The 19,525-nt window shown below is 42.9% G+C and overlaps 3 protein-coding genes across 4 annotated transcripts; 1 reads left to right on the top strand and 2 right to left on the bottom strand.

Annotated features, from left to right (window-relative positions):
• The first annotated feature begins 1,503 nt into the window (after positions 1 to 1,503).
• On the top strand, positions 1,504 to 2,891 carry LOC119661664. Of its 2 annotated transcripts, none has more exons than XM_038071100.1 (5): positions 1,504 to 1,627; positions 1,845 to 2,047; positions 2,130 to 2,352; positions 2,416 to 2,526; positions 2,586 to 2,891. In XM_038071100.1, the coding sequence occupies exons 2-5, from the start codon at positions 2,014 to 2,016 to the stop codon at positions 2,743 to 2,745; spliced, it is 528 nt and encodes a 175-aa protein (XP_037927028.1). In that variant the 5' UTR covers positions 1,504 to 1,627; positions 1,845 to 2,013; the 3' UTR covers positions 2,746 to 2,891. The 2 variants fall into 2 exon arrangements, with proteins under 2 accessions (XP_037927028.1, XP_037927027.1); XM_038071099.1 differs by having other exon boundaries at positions 1,514 to 1,627; positions 2,105 to 2,352.
• Positions 2,892 to 7,159: 4,268 nt separating this feature from the next.
• Positions 7,160 to 8,168, bottom strand: LOC119661702. Its single transcript, XM_038071152.1, has 4 exons — positions 8,017 to 8,168; positions 7,697 to 7,944; positions 7,460 to 7,570; positions 7,160 to 7,404 (listed from the first exon to the last, which is right to left on the bottom strand). Exons 1-4 carry the CDS (start codon positions 8,116 to 8,118, stop codon positions 7,245 to 7,247), a joined length of 621 nt encoding a protein of 206 aa, XP_037927080.1. The 5' UTR covers positions 8,119 to 8,168; the 3' UTR covers positions 7,160 to 7,244.
• LOC119647182 lies at positions 8,120 to 17,733 on the bottom strand. Its single transcript, XM_038047991.1, has 3 exons — positions 17,617 to 17,733; positions 16,042 to 17,555; positions 8,120 to 8,150 (listed from the first exon to the last, which is right to left on the bottom strand). The coding sequence occupies exons 1-3, from the start codon at positions 17,731 to 17,733 to the stop codon at positions 8,120 to 8,122; spliced, it is 1,662 nt and encodes a 553-aa protein (XP_037903919.1).
• Between the last annotated feature and the right edge of the window lie 1,792 nt (positions 17,734 to 19,525).

The following is a 19,525-nucleotide window of genomic DNA, read 5'->3' as shown; positions in this document are numbered from 1 at the left end:
GACGCTTCAGGTATGAAAGGTTTTGTGCATTTCTTTTATAAAGCCATTTGAGTGTGCATTTGTTCTATTAGAGCGTAGCACGTAACTAGCTCGAGACGCGATGTCGTCTAAAAAATGCTGTGCCCTGGTGACGCTAGACGTCTAAAATGCGTTCAATTCCGCTAGTTGGGAGTGGATAAAAAGCTCACTAGCTAAAACGGGTCTCCCTAGTTATTTGACTAAGCTCCTCGACAGTTACCTTTCGGAGAGGACATTTTGGTACAATACGGATGAGGGATCCAAGCAGTATACCGTCACCGCAGGAGTACCACAGGGCTCAGTGTTGGGTCCTCTCTTGTGGAACGTGATGTACAATGGGCTCCTTCTCCTTTCCGTGCCAAAGGAGGCCACGATAATCGGTTTCGCAGGTGATATAGCTGTGCTTGTCGTCGCGAAACAATCTGAAGACAGCGTGCACTTCACGCTAACAAAATGGTTCAGCTTGATCTTACGGAACAAAAGACGGAGGCGGTCTTGATTACCAACTGTAGAAGAGGTTAATATTGGTGTTGGTGGTCACATCATCATTTCGAAACCGGTTATCGAATACCTGATGATTGACGCTAAAATCAAATTTAAGGGATACCAGCATATTATTAGCGCGGATGATGTCTAACATTGGAGGCCCAAGATGCAGTCACAGATTACTTGTGGCCGGAGTGGTTCGCTCCACACTATTATACGCGGCATCAGTTTGGGATGAAGCACTAGCGTGTGAGAGTAATCGGGGGAGGGTAAATATAACTAACCGGTTAATGGAGGAGTCTGGAAGGATGGTGGATGAGAATCCTACACGCTGCTGCAGAATGGCGAGGCAGTGTCTTTGTAAGATTAGCACCTCCATCCATAAAAAAATAGACAGACAGACAGCCAGACAGTAAACCGATTTTAATAAGGCTGTTTTACACAAAACCTTAAAAATGGAGTTCTCATATCGGTTAAGTGCACCGTGAATATTTTGTACTTACCGAACAATATCGAACGAACCAGCTTTCGCATTCTTGGTTCTCATCGACTTCTTAACGAAAGTATCGTCTTGATGAAGTCCGTTAGAAGTGTGCAGAATACCCTTTACATTTTGTGTATGACTGCTCACCATATTGTCCATATGTTGTAAAGCAAATAGAGCATGATCTTTTTAAATCTACGATATTCACACTGCATAGGCCGAATATGGAAGCTGTTCCGATCTCGGATTTGTACCAGAGAATTTCATAAGGGAAACCTGTTGAAAAGTTGTAGCGGTCTATAATGTTATGAGGCAAGAGGAAATTTCAGGGAAAATTAGGAGGAATAACATGAGCCATTGCCAATAACAGAATCTGTTTTGGAGTTTAGGTAGCTCGCATGTCAGCCGCGCTTTTTCAACACTCTCATCTTCCAACAATAGGTAAACAAATCGATCCTAGTAAGGTTTTATTTTGCAGCTGTGAAGTTCCAATGTCGAGTGTCAAATAGATCTTGCCCTGTTCTAGGGTCCTAAAGCTTTTTTTTAAAAAAAAGGGTATTCCCTTTTCAAAAGAAAAAGGTATTCAGGGAATATTCTTTCAAGAAATTGTTAAGAAACTATACACCAGCTGAGATTTGGGTAAGTGTAAATTCTAATCAACAATTGTTCGATCACGTGCTCTCAATCTATGAAGTGAAGAAATTGCTAGCACGATTTTCTCATTAATCACAAAATAAGTATTCCACATCGTGTATTTTTACCTAGCCATGTTTACCATATGTAAATATACATAACGTTCTATTTCTAGAAAAACACTATGGTAATTTCTTAAACAAATTTATTGTTGATTTTCCAGACCATTGCCATGCTATTATTGCGGGAGTTGGACTTATACACGTCTCAATTTTGTTATAGTCGTAGTTAAAGCTAAACTGTATCTATCTTACGTCATTCAGAATGTGCTCAAGACACATGTTATTAGCTATATTGCTCATTTATGTCACTCAACGCTTTACCGCATCAGGATGGTTACTATTCCCTGCCAGCACAAGTCTCCAGGTAAAAGTCATCAGTCTGGCTAATGTTAATCCAAGATTCATTTGACTTTCTTTTAAGATAACAATGTCTATATCGGTTCCAGTGCCTTTGAAGGATATGAAATTTTTCATTGATTGGGGCTTTCAAGTCAACTACGTCTGTCCGTGGTTACTTTCCAATTTTTACGACATCCCAAAGTGGCCAGGACATTCTCGAATGCAAACACGAGCACTTTCCTATGACAAGTATATCCTTCGGAATGGTACCCATCCGGCCGATGCATCAGCTGAACAAGTGTATATGGCGCTAGAGGATTTGATGGTTAGGTTGGTAGTTTGCACCTCTTGAATGGCATCACATGAACTAAAGTTAGTTTAGGCAAATTTCAGTTATGGATTCCACGAAACTTGTTTACTGAAGAGTGTTTGTGAGGTGGCAAGACATCCTTTTGACTTGGAAAATGAAAATTTGATTGCTGAGATATTTAGTTTTGTATTGAGGTGAGGATTTCAGCTGGTCTAGTTGGATTAATATTAATGTGTCTTCACTATACTAACAGCCCTTCAATACACAATGCGTTCATTGAAAACGAGAGAGTTTACAGAAGTGCCTATGAAGCAGCGGAAAGGTATGGTGCCAGTGGGGTCGATTGCGGTTTCATGTATCCTGACTGTCCACTGGCGTTCATCGATGCTATAACTAAGGTGAAGTTTGAGTGACAAAGTTAATACAGCGGTGGATACTTCTAATATTTCGACTAAGTTGAGACTTTAAAAAAAAGCAACTGAAATAATGTGATTTTAGAATAAAATGATTTACGTGTTATAGCTGTTTTTTGGGAACTCAAATAAAATTCTACTTTGTACGCTATGGTCAAGTTCAGGATGATTCCTTCAGTCTTAGTTTTTATTCTTATCATATTACCATCGTTATATACTTTATTCGCATTTCTGGGGAAATATTGCCGAACCTGAACGTATTGAACTATATGAGCTTGCATGTACGCTGATTGGTGGTGTTGGAGGTGACAAAAGAGACTATCAAGATAAAGCATGATCAAATGTAAGAATGGAACTATCAAGCTAGAGAAGGTGTCGAAAAATAATCTTGCGTGTGAGAGACAGAACCATGTAAACGATTCACGACAAAGGCTTGCAAGTACATAAGATTAGGAAACTTCAGCTGAACTTTACTTAGAGACTGGCCAATCTGCATCATCAAAAAATCGTTTTTTGGACTTGTTAGCTACTTGACCGGAATGAGCGGCGAGTAGTCGACGGTTGGCGGGCTCGACCCCCACAAGTCTAGGGGTATTCGGATCGGCCGTGGAGCCCGTAACGAGGCGGATCCAGATCTAAAAGAAGCAAAAGTAAGGATAGTCAATCTTGAATGAAGAAATAGCGAGCTGGCGAAGACACCCGGAGATCTGAAAAATCAAATGTCAATATTAATAGAGAAAAAAGAACAGCTTACGGAACAGCTAATGTTTGGGGAGGTGGGTCCGCCGTCTCCAAAGGTAGCCAAGTAAAAGTTGGGGCTTTCTTCAAATACTCCAGCAGCAATGAAGGAGCCGGGCTGCTTGAAGGGCGAGCAAGATTTTACCGACTAATCTATCCATATGGGAGACATAGGAAACCAACGAGCTGACGGTATGAGAGGTGGTGACAACAGTGGTGGTGGAAATGTCCCAGACGAGAGTGCTAACCAGGCTGATTGCGGTAGTGAAAAGTGCGGCAATAACAGCAGTGAAGAGGGAAAACTGGGCGGGTTTTTGCTTCATGTATCAAAAAAAATTAAAAAAGAAAAACAAAAATTAAGATAAAATGAGAACTGATGAAAAGAATAACATAAGTAGGACCGAAAATTTAAAAAATGGTCCGACCAGGGACACAAATAGCACCCGAAATAAAAAAAGGGGGAAAGGGTGCCCCCATTAATGTTTACGAATTAGGTGGTAGAGATTTAGCCACTCGGGGCTCTCGAATTTTGTTATCAAAAAGATGGGGCCGAGAGATTTCAAATCAAATGTAAACATATAGCGGATTAGAAGAAAGCAAGGGAGGTCCTCGAGCGAGTGAAGGCTCCTCACTTCACCTACACACCAAAGAAAGAGAAGGTGCAAACATTCCTTCTGAAAGGCTTGGATGTGGAGGAAGAGCCCGATAAGGTGCTCAAAATGCTTCGGGAGACGGGAACTGAGGTCAAGTTCCTCTCAGTGTCGCGTTTTATTATAAAGAGATTTACATTTTAGTACGATGAACCTGGAGAGTTGGGAAAGCGATCTAATTGGCATCAGTGAACTGCCAAATGACCTTGCGATGTCTAAAGTGCGGGAAAGGCCATGTCGCAGCCGAATATTCGCTGAACGAAAAAATCTTCCTTGCCAACTACGGAAGGGGAGGACATCCGGCTTCGTACCGTGGATGTCCTGCATATAGCAATGTTAAGGTCACAAGGCAGCAGGCGCCGAGATCGGCCCAAAGGACGAAGGTGTCAGCGGTGTTGGATGATACTTCCCTTCTGCACGAATTGTCCGGGCAACGCCTTGGCAGAAGTAGTCCGACAAGACGGAGCTAAGAAGCCCCAACAAGTTGCAAGTGGCGAGATGAACACCATCCTCAATAAAATACTGACCATGTATGAAAACATACAGCATACGCTACACACACAATAATAAACAGTATAACAGAATATTTATACAAACAACATCCCGCCGTTGGGTGTGTAGTCACAACGATATCGCTTGGTGGTCTACGGATCACCGCGATTAATGTGAATTCCATCGTAGAAATCTACCGAAGAGCGGAGCTTCTTGAATTCACTGCCTGTTACTGCTACCTCGCCTTGGCCGAAGTAGTTTCCTGGTATTGTCGTTCCCTTATATACGGGCGAAAACCACCTTGTGCAGGCCTAAGCATGACCGCAGTACGCTTTTTGGCTATAAATTGAGGGTCCATATGAAAAGTCGTGTTTAAAATCTCAGGGGGCAGTGGGATTTGTATCGGATGTCGGACACCAGTCGACTCAGGTGTGAATGAGTACTTGAGTGAAACCAGGTAATAATCACGGGCGAGCGCAATGCTGATTACTTTGCCTCCTCAACGTTACTGTAATCTTGTAGTATACCGTTACGTTCTTGAATGAAGTACTCTAACACATTTGAAAGCCCTGATCCTGGATTATCAAAGATTGTTAGGAAGGTTCTAGAATTAGCCAATTATCTGCTCTACTGCTGCTCTCGGGCAGAAGTTTGTTATTCTCTAGGCTGCATTGATCTTTCCATTAATAATGGACGTTATGAACTTTTAGAGGATTGGCAAGTAACGATAGTGTGTTCGCGAGGCCCTTTCCCGTGTCTTCTTTAGGAAGATAGTAGGTAATTCCTCTGGCCCACTAATGACCGTATAATGTGTCAACGGAAGTATATATTGGTGAACCTCCTGTACCATTTCTTCAGTTGGGTTTTTGTCAAAAAGTTAGTGAGGAAAAGGACAACTGGTCCCCGAAATACCGGAATATGAGCAATAAAAACTCTTTATTCGGCATTTAGTAAATAAAATTTGGCCCTTTTCTCCTGCACTAGAAATTCTGCATCCGATCCAGACTAGGTCCCATCCCGTCCTTCGAAGTGCTTATGGCAGTTCGAACCTCCTGACATGGCGGGTATTATCGGTAATGATCCACTCAACACGCTGCCCCAAAGTCTTTTCCTTCTGTTACCATGAACTGCATTGCCTGGACATTTTTTGTTGAGTGTTCTGATAACACCCAGTTTGTTTTTCGCATAGGTTGTCCTTTGAACACTTCCGGAGTGGTTTTTACTATCCTGTCGCAACCAACTGCATACGATAGAAAGTTTTTGTTTGAGTGTGACCAGAATTTCAATCATTGCACGGTCGGTAAAGATTTACTTGAGCAGACCACGTTCGAATCCTAGATGGAAATCGCCATCATAAGTGAACCGTATAGAAACCGTCACTGTGGCATATGGGTGACAGATTCGACTGATGGAGCGGCGATATGGGCTTGCGGTAGACAGGCCATACAATGTACTGCAAGTTAGGCAGCCAGTGGCTTTGTGTGGATGAAAATAAGTAGTGTATATGTATACAGCTGTTACGTCCAACCAAGTTTGACACTGTCCGAATTCGAGGAAATGCTTGATAATCTTGTTTTCGACGCAAGGGGACGAAGTCTAAAGGTGATTGGTAGTGATTTCAACGGTTGGGCCCTTGCGTGGGGTAGCAGAGAATCAAATGCAAGAGGGCGCAGTTTATTAGAATCTTTTGCGCAGATGGACATAGTTTTGGCTAACTAAGTTATCGTAAACACTTTTTAAAACGAACGCTACCCCCACAGACATCAGGCAGGGCGAAAAATGCTGAAAATGATCCAGGGGTTATTTCCCCAGGAAGAGGTGGGTATTGATACATTCCAGCCATCTTTGAATGTGCCACAATTCCGCCAGTTGCCAGAGACGAGCTGTAGGAGATCTGCAGTAGAATAGGAGACAACAAAGCGCCGTGAAATCCAGCCCGGATATGTTCGCTGAGCTTTTCGAAGCGTGCATGTCCGAGGGGATATTTCCAGCGGCTTGGAAGCGGCAATAGTAGGTACTCTTGCCTAAGCCTTACAAACCTCCAGGTCAAAGCTTTTACTGTACAAGACAATGATCTTGATAGTCCTCATGTATTCCTCGGAGGCCTGGGTCCTTAGCAAGCAAAATTGCGAATTCTTGGCCGCATTCGAGAGAAGAATCCTCTCAGGAATTTTTGGACCCCTACATGAGGATGGACGATTCCGTAGCCTACATAATTACGTAGATAAAATCCGGCTCAATAGGTTACTGTGGGCGGGTCACTTAATTTGTATGGATGAGGATGATCCAGCCCGGAAAGTCTATAAGGGCAATATCTATAGTAGAAAAAGAAGACGAGGCAGACCCTGCCAGAGATGGAGACATGGCGTAGGTCAGGACGCCAGACAGCTTTTAGGGATACCGAATTGGTGGATCTCGACGCAAAACCGAGATGTCTGGAGTTCCTTATTAAGGCAGGCCTAGACCGCACACCGGTTGTTGCGCCGTTGATGATGATGAATCTCACTGACAATTAAGGACACTAGGAATTTTTCATTGCAATTATCAAATCTTTTAATGTTTATCGGAGTTGATTAAACTTTAAACAGTTTCATAAGAAATATCGTGTTTATGTTAAATCTATTCAAATTCGACTTTGGTTACAGCTTCGACGAAGGCCACCGGGCACTCGGGATATATAAAATCGCAATCAATACCACTGGCTCCATATCTTTCTGCGGATTCATACGCAGCTCTGTAAACTTTCTCATTATCCCCAAACGATTTGTGTAGAGACGGACTGCAAAAATAAATACTTCTTCAGATATTTCTTTAAAATAAAAGGACTTATTTACCTCAAAACAAAATTGACGATTTCCGCAATTAAATTTTCACTTTCCAAGTCGAAAGGATGTCGCGCTACTTCACAAACACTTTTCAGTAAACACGTTTCATGGAATCCTAAACTAAAGGCAACCTCGAATTGTTAAAGAATATTTTTGAAATAATAACTCATCACAAATTAATTGATAATTTAATTAAGAAAAGGACACAATTCACTTTTGTAGAAAAGCGATGAGAGGGATACTGACCCGATCATAAGTTCCTCCAACGCCATGTACACTTCGCCTGCAGTTGCATCTGCGGGATGAGTGCTGTTCTGGATGTTGTATTTGTCATAGGAAATAGCCCTTGTGTGTTGTCTAGAATGTCCTGGCCACTTTGCAACGTCGTAGAAATTCGACAAATCGTAAGGTAGATTGTAGTTAACTTGGAATCCCCAATCGAAATAAAGTCTCATATCCTTGAGTTCAACGGGCGCGGATACAGACATTGTTATCTTCGAAACGATTTACATATTTATTGTAATTATTCGATTATTACTTGAGGAATTAAATTGGAAAACGTTTACCTGTAACACAGTGCTAGCTGGAAATAGCAACCACCCGACGGTTGCGTAGTTACAAATTTTGTACGTAAAAAGTATTATGAGAAATATTCTGAACGGAAACATATTAAACGTGCTGGAGACGTACACTTTGCTCCCTGAAATTTAAAAAGCAAATTAAGACTTCAACTAGGTTTTTGCCCCCGGTTGTCACAGACGGGATGACCAGTTGCCAGTTTGTTTAAGAAATTATCATGTCAGCGGTCTAGATTGAGATGCCAAGTAATTTGTGTGCTATATCCATAAATGCATGCAAATATTTCATAAGCCGTAACGCTACTACAAGACTCAACGTTTATTTTGAGGTTTTGTTTTGTAAGAAAGAAATGGTTAGAGTATATCAACCTCGGTTTAGTTTCCTGTTCCGTACCGGATGCGCCCGGTTCTCGGTTTGCAATTTGCCACTTTATTGAAGGGGAGAGGGTGCCAGTCATTCACTTAATATCGGACTGCCCCAACGGGAAGGAAGTGGCCTCCCTCATTTTCTGTGCACAGACCATTGATTTTGACAACTCCATATTATGACTCAAGCTGACTCATGGAAAGGAAATCCAGGAGTCGTTGGTGTATGGAAACTGGAAGTCAGTGATTGTGTCACAGTCCTACGTATCAGTTTCTAACGCAAGTGACAATAACTGTAGCTCCACGTATCGAGGCGGGTTGATACCACTAAAAATTTCAATTTCAAAGGAGCTAAACTGGCAGCCGGCCAAATTAGGTAAGGGACACAATTACACTAAAAACAAACCTAACACGCGAGGGATGGACGGGGAAGATTTAGCCTTGAGCCAATTCAGGCATCTACGCGACGAGCGGTCCCCGCATTCCTTTCCTCTTCATCGGAGGGGGGCAGATAACATGTTGGCCTTGTGGCTGCCCATACCGACTTAAACGTTCACCCCATGCCGCGTCAAATATAATGAACCCTATATACTGAGAGGACTGACGTTTTCCTCGGGAGGATTAGAGCTGAGTTGTGAAAAAAGGAGGGGCGGATAGCTTCAGTCTAAATGGCTGTATGCCACCGCAACGTCTCAGGGGGAAGGTGAGGAAAATGCAGGAACTTTGCGGTCTTGCTGATTACTCACTGAGGAAGCTATCACCACATCGGACAGCTAGGGATAAAATGCACCACCAAAAGTAAGAAGAAGAAGAAATTTGAGGTCTCGCACGGATAACCGGCGGGAGTCGTCTGACTTGGTAACTGGGTCGGGCTCCCGTAATGGGGCGGTTCGACGTCTAGAGGTCACGACGACCAGGAGCATTGCTGCATCTGCTTCAGCAGTTTCGCGTAGACGCAGATGAAGTAAACTGAAGAAATGAACCTCTTCATCATCCTCTTCTATTATGAAATAACGGTGAGGGCAAGTATAACATCTAACCGCCCCTTGTTGCACCAGAGGTTCGTCGAGCGTTTCCCATAATTCGCGCACATAACTGTGTAGCGAGGCGCAGACTAGTCCCGCTTTATTACTCGCAGCGAAACAATCCCGGCCATCATCAGAGACCGTGTTTGGATTGAGGTCATCGTGGAAACTGGTGACCAAGAGTCGATGGCGGCAGCATCATCAATACCACGCCGCACTGCAGGCAACAGTTTCAATACTCGCCGAAGCACTCTTCTCCACCGTCCAGCTGAAATTTCCGCTGAGATTGGGACGAATTCCCAAGAGGGTGCATAGAATTCTCGAAAATGGATCCTTTGCGTAGACCAGGTATTTCCAGGCTCTATTCATCTCCAGCAACTCCGGAAATTCTATCTCAAATCAATGATGAGATTATATCTCGGCTGTGTCAAGTCATCAAGATTTTGGAGTTCGCATAGTAGTGAGTTGATCAGCAAACTTCACAGAAGTGTATGGCAGCTCTCGTCTTTTCATTAGCAACAACCGTTCTCGCAGTGTCCCAATCCCCTTTGCAACACCTTCGTGTTGACGCGTTTGCAGAAACCGCCAATTCTCTTCTTCTCGCTTCTGAGACCTGTTCTCCTGGGTGGTGTACTTCCAAGAGAGTCTGTATAGACTCACCTCTGTAGTTCGTGAAAGTACCATCCGGTTTTCTAAGGGAGTCCAACTTGGCCGACTCATCCTTATTAGGGACTCTGCACAGTTTCGAAGTCTCTCTTTCACCTTCCAGTTGCTCACAGTATGCTCTAAAAGTGTCTCGTTTTGAACGTTTTACGAGCCTCTTATATTCACGCTGTGAGTTCCAGAAGTTTAGCCAGTCTTTATCTTTATTGCTTTTAGAAGCACGATTTAGAAGTGGTCTGGTTGATTTCCTGAGTCTCTGCAGTTATCGGTTCCACCATGGAACCTCTTTACCACGTTGGCCTCGGGAAATAGGACAATCCTCTTCAAAGCACTCTAAAAGTGTGCGATTCAGAGTTTTCAATTGATCTTCTATTGTCCTTAGTCGCCTAGGGAGCCCAACTTTGTTGCCAAGAAGTTCCGTGAACTTCGTCCAATCTGTTTTCCCAGGATTTCATCTTTGTGTCACAGGCTGTTCACCTTCAATAGTTAGACTAAATTCTAAGTAACGGTGATCTGAGAGTGAGTCCTCATCTAGCACTCGCCAGTTTCTAATCAACTGTAACAACTTTGAAGTGCAGATTGTTAGATCAATTACTTCACCTCTTCTTGGCTCCACGAACGTTAGCGGTCATCAGACCAACTGAAGTGATAAAATCAAACAGCTTCTCTCCTTTAGGATTGCATTTGCTACTACCCCAACAAATATGTTGAGCGTTCGCATTACAACTTATTAGAAGTTCAAGGCCACTTGATTCTGCATATACTACCAGATCCCCTAGTTCTTGCGTCGCAGAGGCCACAAGAATCATAGCGTAAGTAAGCAGAGGCAATTAAGACATTTCTCCTATTACCATTAACCTGGTATTGTAAGTTGACCGCAACAAGGTCCTGGGAACAGCACTGTTGCCTCTAACAATTTTGACAACAGAACGCAGGCCCTTGGTCTCGAGGACCTTTCATCGAAGAAGATCCTAGTCCCCTTGGCTGATCCAATACCACAGGGCCTTCCGTTGTCGTCGGGTAGAAGCTCTCCCAGGTTCACGGAGTCCGGCTGCATGGATCTATTTTCACATACCGGCATTAGACCAGTTGCGTCCGCATTACCAGCTTCCCTTTCTTCCGTTTTTCTGGAAACAGACGGACGAGACGGTTCTGATAGGCAAGCTTGTAGTCGCTCCTCCTTTGTGGCTGAAGTTTCCTTCTGTCGGCCTTCGCCCCCGTATTTTAGAAGAATTAGGTAACAGTGTCAACGACGCCGTGGTCAGATTTCCAGTTCCTCTCATTAAGGGAGTTGTTGTACTATCCTTTTTGGCTGACCGTGCCGTTGACACCGGGTGTAGGTTTTCCACTGAAGTGGAGAGCCTCTCTCTTTCACAGATTTATTCGTGGGGGAACATAAATTCGGTGAGGCCTCCAAAATCCGTGCCTCGGCCACAACATTTCTCAAAGTCGCGGGTGGATTCGAAGTCAGCGACGTCTAACCACTTGGAGAATTATAATCCTTTGTTTTAATCTTTGTGTGTGTTTACACACCCTTAGTGTAGTAGTAAACTACCACTAGCTCCCCCATGACGACAAGATGGTATCCGAGGGGGAGATTTTCTTGGCTACTGACGTTTTTATTCTGCTCACTGCCAGTCCTTTCCTTCGTGCAAACCTCATACTTCTTTTTGTTTTTCCCACGTATATCTGGTCCTCGCACCACGTGGAGGTAGAGACAAGATTTGGTAACAGAGTAGTTGCTGTTGGCTCAGGAAGCCTTTTCGAGGTTTTGCACCCTATCGTGGGTACCAATCTACGCTTTCACCCTGGAGCCCGTACTGTCCTTTGACCACTATATGCTATATTTATCACTACGTTTTGTTAAGTTACTGGTGAATATACATCTAGTACGTAATAGTCACTTTGCACAATTACGTTTCCTTCGGGAAACTCCACTTGAAAATAATTTGTATGCCAGGAACAAGGTCGTGTACCGAAATAAATCTAATATTACTGTCACATTGACATTGTCAAATACACGATATAAACATGGAATGGCATGTGATTCATTCTGGATCTCTTCACCCGGTATGTAACTGCGCGGATTTCCCAATATTCGTTTTGATTTCAGATTTTGGGATAATGTTCTTCTATTTCTTCAGCCTTTTTCACGTTTACAGGCGGGGTAAGCTCGTTGTGATCGGCCTTGCCATTTGACCCTATCGAATGGCTGATGTGGATGCAATCACGAAACTTTTATATCACCATCCAGCGTATCAAGCCACAGTTGTTTCGAACGTCCTTTTGGTCGTTTACCATTGACTTCGATATTCAGACCAATCTTGGCAAGTAAATTCTCGTTAGCCTCTCTCGCAATTTTCCCACGATCACGATACCCCATGTCATCAAAACGTGTCATGCCACTAGTCCAACGCAACATCTTCGCCTCCATTACCGCAAGACGTCGATCATTGTATTTTACTGTCGGCCAACATTCAGAACCATAGAGAACGACAGGACGGGCGACATTGCCGATCACAAAGAACACCAGTTGTGGAACACCATTTCATCTAGGTTGCGTTAATGCATGAAGAAATTTCATAGCGCATTTCTCTATAGGGTTGACCCGAGGTATTTAAATCGCCCAGTTCTGGGTAGGTTACTGCCGCTGACAGTGATTGTGTCGGTTTAATGGAGATCGTCGAAAATTCAGTTTTATTCAGATTCAATCTGAGACTGTGTTGCATGAGGCGATCTTTCCATTTTTGGACAAGTTGCTCGAGAACATTTTTGCTATTAGATGCTAGGAAAACATTATCTACATAAAGCAGTGTATAAGGTGCTGGACGTTGGATGTCCCGTGTGACAGTGTCCATAACATGAATAAAAAGGAGTGGTAACAGGGCCCTACTTTGATGAATACCAACAAAGACACGAACCGGTTTTGGTACACCCGTCTCATTCCGAACCTTACTTTTTCGATCGCGGTAGAGCAACTGAACCCAGCGCACGAGTTCTTCTAGCACTAAGTATTGTCGTAGAGCATACCAGATGAATGCGTGTGGCACACAGTCAAACGCTTTCTTTAATTCAGAATTGCAATCTCACGGTATTTCTCCACGAGTAACCGCGCAGAAGTGTTCGATATCCTGTGTACGTTCATTTGGGATTTTAGCAAGTCGATGCAAATCTCTCTCGCCATTCCGAGTGTTCAGTTTATCGTAAAGATTTTCGTAATGGTCCGCTCGCCTGACAGCGATTGCTTTCTTTGTTTTCCGGTTGGCATTCTTATAAATTTGGCAACTGGTCAGTGTTTTATTGTCGAGGAATTTGTGATACAGGAGTTTCTTTTCACGGACCTTCATTTCAACATCGTTATTGCAGTATCTCGGTTGACGTACCGCTTACCTGACGTGGTGATCCCGAGGGTTACAGAGGCCGCTTTGTGGATCGTGTCTTTCATTTGGTTGCATGATAAAGATTGGGGTAGTGGTTTCGGCTGTGTGCAGCCAATCTGAGGAGGAGGAGGAGACGGCCCTGCACTTTTTATGCAGCTGCCCGGCATCCTCAGATCTCAGACGAAGACACCTTGGCAAGGTTTTCTTCAATGAAGAATCTGCACACTCTCTGCCTCTAGAGAATGTTCTCAGATTCGCCAAAGCCTGCGAACACCGTAGGCGGGAAGCCATTGAATAGGCAACTTACGGGGATAGTACAATGGGCCTAATAATGGCCTGAGTGCTCGGAGCTGCGGCTCTCCCCAGTTAACTAAACTAAACTAAACTGGTTGCATGATTCTTCTACATTCGTAATGGTTGGTAATCGCTTAAGTGAGGTTATTTCTTCTTTCTTCTCGCGAAGTTGCCAGCGAGTACGTTTTTCGCGCTGTTTTATTGGTGGCTTAATTCGCAGGACGGTAATCAACGGTCGATGTTGAGGTGCGATGGTCTCATACGGAACGGCTTTGCAATCAGTGACAGTGGTAAAATGTCGGCGTCCTATGAGAATGTAGTCGATTTGCCTTTTACTGTTCCCACTATAAAATGTAGGAAGATCAAAACATCGTTTCATGAACCATGCATTCGTAAGTACAAGGTCAAGGGAGTCCACAAAATCAATTATACGCTCGACACCCTCATTGCACGCTCCAAACCCCTCTCCCCAATGGCACCTGTTACCGTCTGCCTTTTCACCCACATGAGCATTAAGGTCATCGGCAATGATGGTATAGTCGTCAGCGGGCACGTTGAAGGTCTTTTTCTCGGCATCAAGTCGACCTTTCTGTGGTGCGTACGCGGTGAAGAAGTGAATAGACCGATCAGCTGATATAATGGTGAGCTTCATCAGCCGATCATCAAATCGTTCGAATTCTCTAATGGCATTTCGGAAACCCTCTAAGATGGCAATGCCAACACCGTATTGAATGTGTTGGCTACCAAAATAGAGAAGTTTATAGCCATTTTTACCGCGTTCGAGTTCAATGTCGCAGCTTTTGACACCAGACCATCGGGTTTCTTGCAGAGCGTAGATATCAATGCGCCTTTTCCGAAGGGTCTTTCCGGTTAGGGTGCCAGCATTTAGCGTGAAGACCCGTATTTGTTTTGTTTTGACTAATTTACTTACGTCTTGACCCCGTCTATGCGTCAAGAACCTTTGCAATTTCTCGACAGAATCGATTTCCGTCCTGCCTCGTCGACTGCGATGGACCCACTAGCATTTTTCCGATGCTTATTACTCGATCCGATCATCTTGTTTCTAACGACATTGGATGCATTTTCTTGGTCGGCCTGTCACCTGTACCTGTCACCAAGAGAGATCAGGTAGAATTTAGCATAGCGGAATAACTCCAACAATACTCTATTTATCTCTTTCCCTGATCTCAGCGTTTTTTGTTTTTGTTTTTTTTTTGTTTTACTGAGGATAGTACAAAGTACGATGTCTCAAATCTTCCTCCTTTACCTGGGCTTGGGACCAGCGTACTATGTTAATACCATGGCGGAGTTATTCCGGGACCAGCTGAACGTACCATATACTATATCATATTCTTGCGTGAAATGTTGTACATGACGTCACGGGAACTGACGGGTCTAAAAAGGGCCTTACACATTCCTGAGCCAAACTGCAGATTAAGAAGGTCTTGGGATCCTACCTTATAATGGCTTCAGAGATCTCAAGTTTTTACGTAATAATGATTGTCATATTCGGAGTGAGAAATCTCGGCAATCACGTGACTTTACCCCACTCTCCTTCTCGTCTTACGGTTTATGAGGCGTTGTAAATTATGATGATCGTATACCTTGATGAAGATTCCTTGATTCCTGCAAGGGTCATTGAAGTGGTTAGTTATATGTACATAAGCCATAGTTGTTATATCACTATACCATAGGCAATAGTTTCCATAACAGCCGTTCAGTTATTTTGCAATAGCAATTAGCCTCAGGAATCTGAAGGTTCCTTCTTTTGAAATTCTTCAGATAAATTCGTTATTGACACCTCTCATTTTATTACATGATAACAATAATTTGTATGTAAATATCTATTAAAAGAACAGGTAAATAAAAATGTTACATCGAAAAAAAAAAGAGTGCTGCTTTCCAAGCAAATTAATAAAGGAAGGCTTCTTCCGCTGTTAAACTAAGCTGTTGGGCACCAAGTACCCATGTTCAGTTGACTCTTCTGCCACTGTAACCGTACTGTTTTGCCCTTGAAATTCGACCTTTCCTTTCGTGGCCCTTTTCGGAAGTGGTGGCGGAGAACTCTTGGAAACTCGGTTGAAATATGAGATACTCCTTCGTTTTGTTGTAGACGTTTTATAAGATATGGCTTCATAGTTTGGTAAATCACAGTTCCGCGAGCTTACTGCAATGGCAGGAGACAGTTTTCGTCGGGTGACCCTTTCGGAGTAATAGAAAGAAAACTTTTTAAATTGCTAGTAGAGCAAGTGAACCAGAGTAAAGGAGTTTTATGAAAAAATTACCTCTTAATTGAAGTTATCTCGATGTGTTTTTTCGATTTTTTCTTTTTTTTACCTTTTGGTTGAACTACTACATCCACTGCATTCTTGTTTACTACTACGATCCACTCACAACCTTTCAGCAATGTGGGATTACAATGAATAATCCAAAACATTACGAGGGCACCGAAAAATGCAACAAGGAGGGCACAGGCTGCAAAACTACCAATGGTAATGGTTTGAGATTGGTGTAGTATCCAGCATTCACCATTGCATTCGTAGTCTACGAAGTATGACCGACAATTCAAAGGTGATATATTTGAGCGGTTATCCTTAATCACACAAAAAGTATAGAGTTCTCCCAGGTCGAGATGATTAATTACGATATTCTGCGAATCTAAATTTGCACATCCTAAGCAGTAGTTTCTGCTATTAGTGTTGACTTCCTTTCGGTTTTTGGATGCACCACGGAACCAGAGAATTGTGAAATTCCCTTCGGTAGCGTTAATAGAAATCTGTACTGAACCACATGAGACCCTGGATATATTGAAACTTGCATCCATTTTTTTGATAAGCAAAATCTTATGCGCTTCAGGCTGGTTAGGCATATTCATACAGACGTCATTATCCCCAATTATGTCATTTTTACAGATAAATTCAGCCAGAGACAGGTCTTTCTCGCCACAGTTTGTTGTAGTGATTTCAATGGAGATTTCAGTTGTTTCCTCAGTGGTCGTCGACGGAGGTGCCGGTAAAATGCTGGAACTTAGATTCTTTCCTGTCAGCTCAGGCGGTGAAGCGCAAATGAAAGGTCCTTCAAATTTTCTCGTGTTCTGTTCTATGAGTTCGGCCAATTGTGAAAGCTTATAGGTGCAGTCCCAAGGATTTCCACCTAATCGTATTTTCAGTATTATGTACAAAGGAATAAGTGGTTCGAAGACTTCACCAGAAACTTCTATCAAATTATTATTTCGTAAATCTAAATTTTGAAATCCTTTTCGAAACGAATCGAATATACCAACTGGCAAAAAACTAATTTGACTGGCAGGCAAAAATAAATTTCCAGTTGGTGTAGCATTTTCGAAAGTATCGACCTCAATTGTATCTCCGAAGTTATCGTAACGCAAATCGAGCGTTCCCAGTTTTGGCAACGGAAGAATTCCGAACAAAGAATTTGGCTTGTTCCTTGTTGTAATGCCGCTTACTTTCAATGATCTGATGGTACTCGTTACGCCTTCCAGATACTCTGGTGAGAGTTCCTTCACACTATTGTCTAGTATTAGGTCCTCCAAGAAATGTAAAGGGGCAAGTATTCCTTTTGGAAAATAATGAATATTGGCATGAGAAATTTCGAGGCTAGTCAGATTTGTAAAACACGAGCTATTGAAGGCACTCTGCTCAATAGTTTCTATATTTGTATTAAGAATAGTCAGCTCCGCGATAAAGTAATCACCTACGAGCCAACCTTCCATTAATGTAGCATTTGGAAACTCAGTTTCTTGAATGGTTAGCTTGTTGTTGAACGAACATAGCAGCCCCTGAAAAAGAAAGCTTAGGTAAATTATGCTTCCCCATTAATAGAAAGGACACTATACTTACAGAATCAGATTGATTTTTAAGAAATGAAGACACATCACTTGAACTTCCACCATTGCAGGCAATATTACAAAAATTACGTTTGCATACATTAGTTTCGCGGATTACCCTCTCCACCATTTGAGCACCAAGAGTCGGCCTGCAATTATATTGTAATGAATTTTGCAAAAGTACATGACAATTCAGTGAATATTTTCAGTTATCAAAAATATAAAACTTGTATTTGATTAGGACGAATTTTCAGTTGAAACTTTGGACCATAGATGGTTCGACTGTTTTTAAGAACGTCTGACATAAAAGTCGTTGTCCTGTCTTGTCCTGTTGAAGGAACTCAGCAAGGGGGATCCTCTAAGGAATCAGAAGTGCATTTCAAACTAACCAACCGTGGTTAGTAATTAAACCGTGGCAAAAGCTGAATGATCACAGGGTTAAAATGTGACCGTGAATGGTGAGTTTTGGATACCAGGCAGTAGCCAGTCCCAATTTGCCTTCTTCCAGCAAAAAGGAGCTGTGCAGAGACCGTTTTTCTTGTCCCAGCAAAGTCAAGGCCATGGCAGTTAACTATTGAAAATCTGAAAACATAAAACTTAAAACGAAACGAAAAAAATCGTCGTTTCATCCTATTTATCAAAAAACCAACCGCTGTAGCCTTTTTAAGGTTTTGTGTAAAACAAAATCTTATTAAAATCGGTTTACTGTCTGTCTTTTTTTCCGGAGGTGGAAATCTTCCAAAGACACTGGTACACATGTACCAGTACCCACTAAACCCACCCCCTAACTCCAGTCCACTTGTCCGCGTAACCACTTCAAAGTATTTCGTCGTAGGGTGGACATGACTCTAGGTCTCCCTTCGCCCTACCATGTCGTTCACTACATTCTAGATCTCCTGGCATACAAGCATTTTTCCAATCATATTTTCTGGTGCTAGTGTTCCTCCCAATGCCTTCTCTAGACTCTTCTTTTCCTCAGCGAATCTAGGACAATGGACGAAAACCGCAGCTGGTACAGTTGGGTGAGCTGTCCAGTTTAAGCCTATAGAGGTATTTACGGTAACCGCGATGTCCCGTGAGAAACTACGTTAGATCATAGTTTATCTCACTATGCGTTCTCTGAATCCACACCTTGATGCTGGGAATCAATCTGTGGGTCCATCGACCCTTTTTGGCTGTTCCCACTGTTGCTGCCACCTGCTTAAAGATTCCTCCTTTTCAGCGTTTTTCATTTGCCGATCAGGGGAAGAATCGGGTCCATCATAGAGAGGTGTCATCTCATCATCAAATGTCGATCGGTATCATACCGCCTACTGAATAGACCTCGTCTGAGATGGTTCCTTAACCAGCACACTCTTAGAGAGGTCTTTCTATACCCCGCGCTCATCTTTTGAGCATTGCATGCAGTATGCAATGCAGTTCACAAATTGGCGCTGCGCAAAGGAGTATAGAGCTCACCACTCTAGTTAGTCGAGTCTACGAGTGCATCACGGGTCCCCAACATTTGACGTCATTCCAGGTCCATGCTAACATTGGCCGCCTTGGTACAAACATTTTGTAAGTGCTGCTGAAATTCAGATTCCCATCTATCATCACTCCAAGATATTTAATTGCTGGCTATGCAGCGATGACATGCTTCCCCATTCTGATACGGGCAGTGGTTTCCTTACGCCGCTTCGTGATTAGCACCGCCTCTGTTTTATCCTCCGCGAGTGCAAAACTTGCAAATTTCAGCCACTCTTTTATAGCAGTGCTTGCTTCGGATGAATTTAATTCCACATCCGCCAGATTTTTGCAGCAACAATCACCCACTATTGTGGCTTCTCTAGCAACTGGGATAGTGAAGACATCATTATACATGACGTTCCATAAAGTTCCAACTGGCAGAGTTGAACGCATTTTACGCGTCAAGGGTTATTACA

Source organism: Hermetia illucens, chromosome 1, assembly GCF_905115235.1.
Source record: "Hermetia illucens chromosome 1, iHerIll2.2.curated.20191125, whole genome shotgun sequence".
Classification (NCBI taxonomy): domain Eukaryota; kingdom Metazoa; phylum Arthropoda; class Insecta; order Diptera; family Stratiomyidae; genus Hermetia; species Hermetia illucens.
Note: the sequence above shows the minus strand (reverse complement) of the source record. Positions and strands in the feature narration are given on the sequence as shown.

Excerpts from the sequence above, each read along its gene's own strand:
- LOC119661664 (XM_038071099.1), top strand. The coding sequence starts at position 1,946 with ATGTGCTCAAGACACATGTTATTAGCTATATTGCTCATTTATGTCACT. Across the intron at positions 2,048-2,104 it reads CTGCCAGCACAAGTCTCCAG|ATAACAATGTCTATATCGGT; the intron begins GTAAAAGTCATC and ends CTTTCTTTTAAG. Across the intron at positions 2,527-2,585 it reads ATATTTAGTTTTGTATTGAG|CCCTTCAATACACAATGCGT; the intron begins GTGAGGATTTCA and ends CTATACTAACAG.
- LOC119647182 (XM_038047991.1), bottom strand. The coding sequence starts at position 17,733 with ATGGTGGAGAGGGTAATCCGCGAAACTAATGTATGCAAACGTAATTTT. Across the intron at positions 17,556-17,616 it reads TTAAAAATCAATCTGATTCT|GGGCTGCTATGTTCGTTCAA; the intron begins GTAAGTATAGTG and ends TTTCTTTTTCAG. Across the intron at positions 8,151-16,041 it reads GAGATAACTTCAATTAAGAG|GGAGCAAAGTGTACGTCTCC; the intron begins GTAATTTTTTCA and ends TTTAAATTTCAG.
- LOC119661702 (XM_038071152.1), bottom strand. The coding sequence starts at position 8,118 with ATGTTTCCGTTCAGAATATTTCTCATAATACTTTTTACGTACAAAATT. Across the intron at positions 7,945-8,016 it reads CAGCTAGCACTGTGTTACAG|ATAACAATGTCTGTATCCGC; the intron begins GTAAACGTTTTC and ends ATCGTTTCGAAG. Across the intron at positions 7,405-7,459 it reads ATCGTCAATTTTGTTTTGAG|TCCGTCTCTACACAAATCGT; the intron begins GTAAATAAGTCC and ends TTATTTTTGCAG.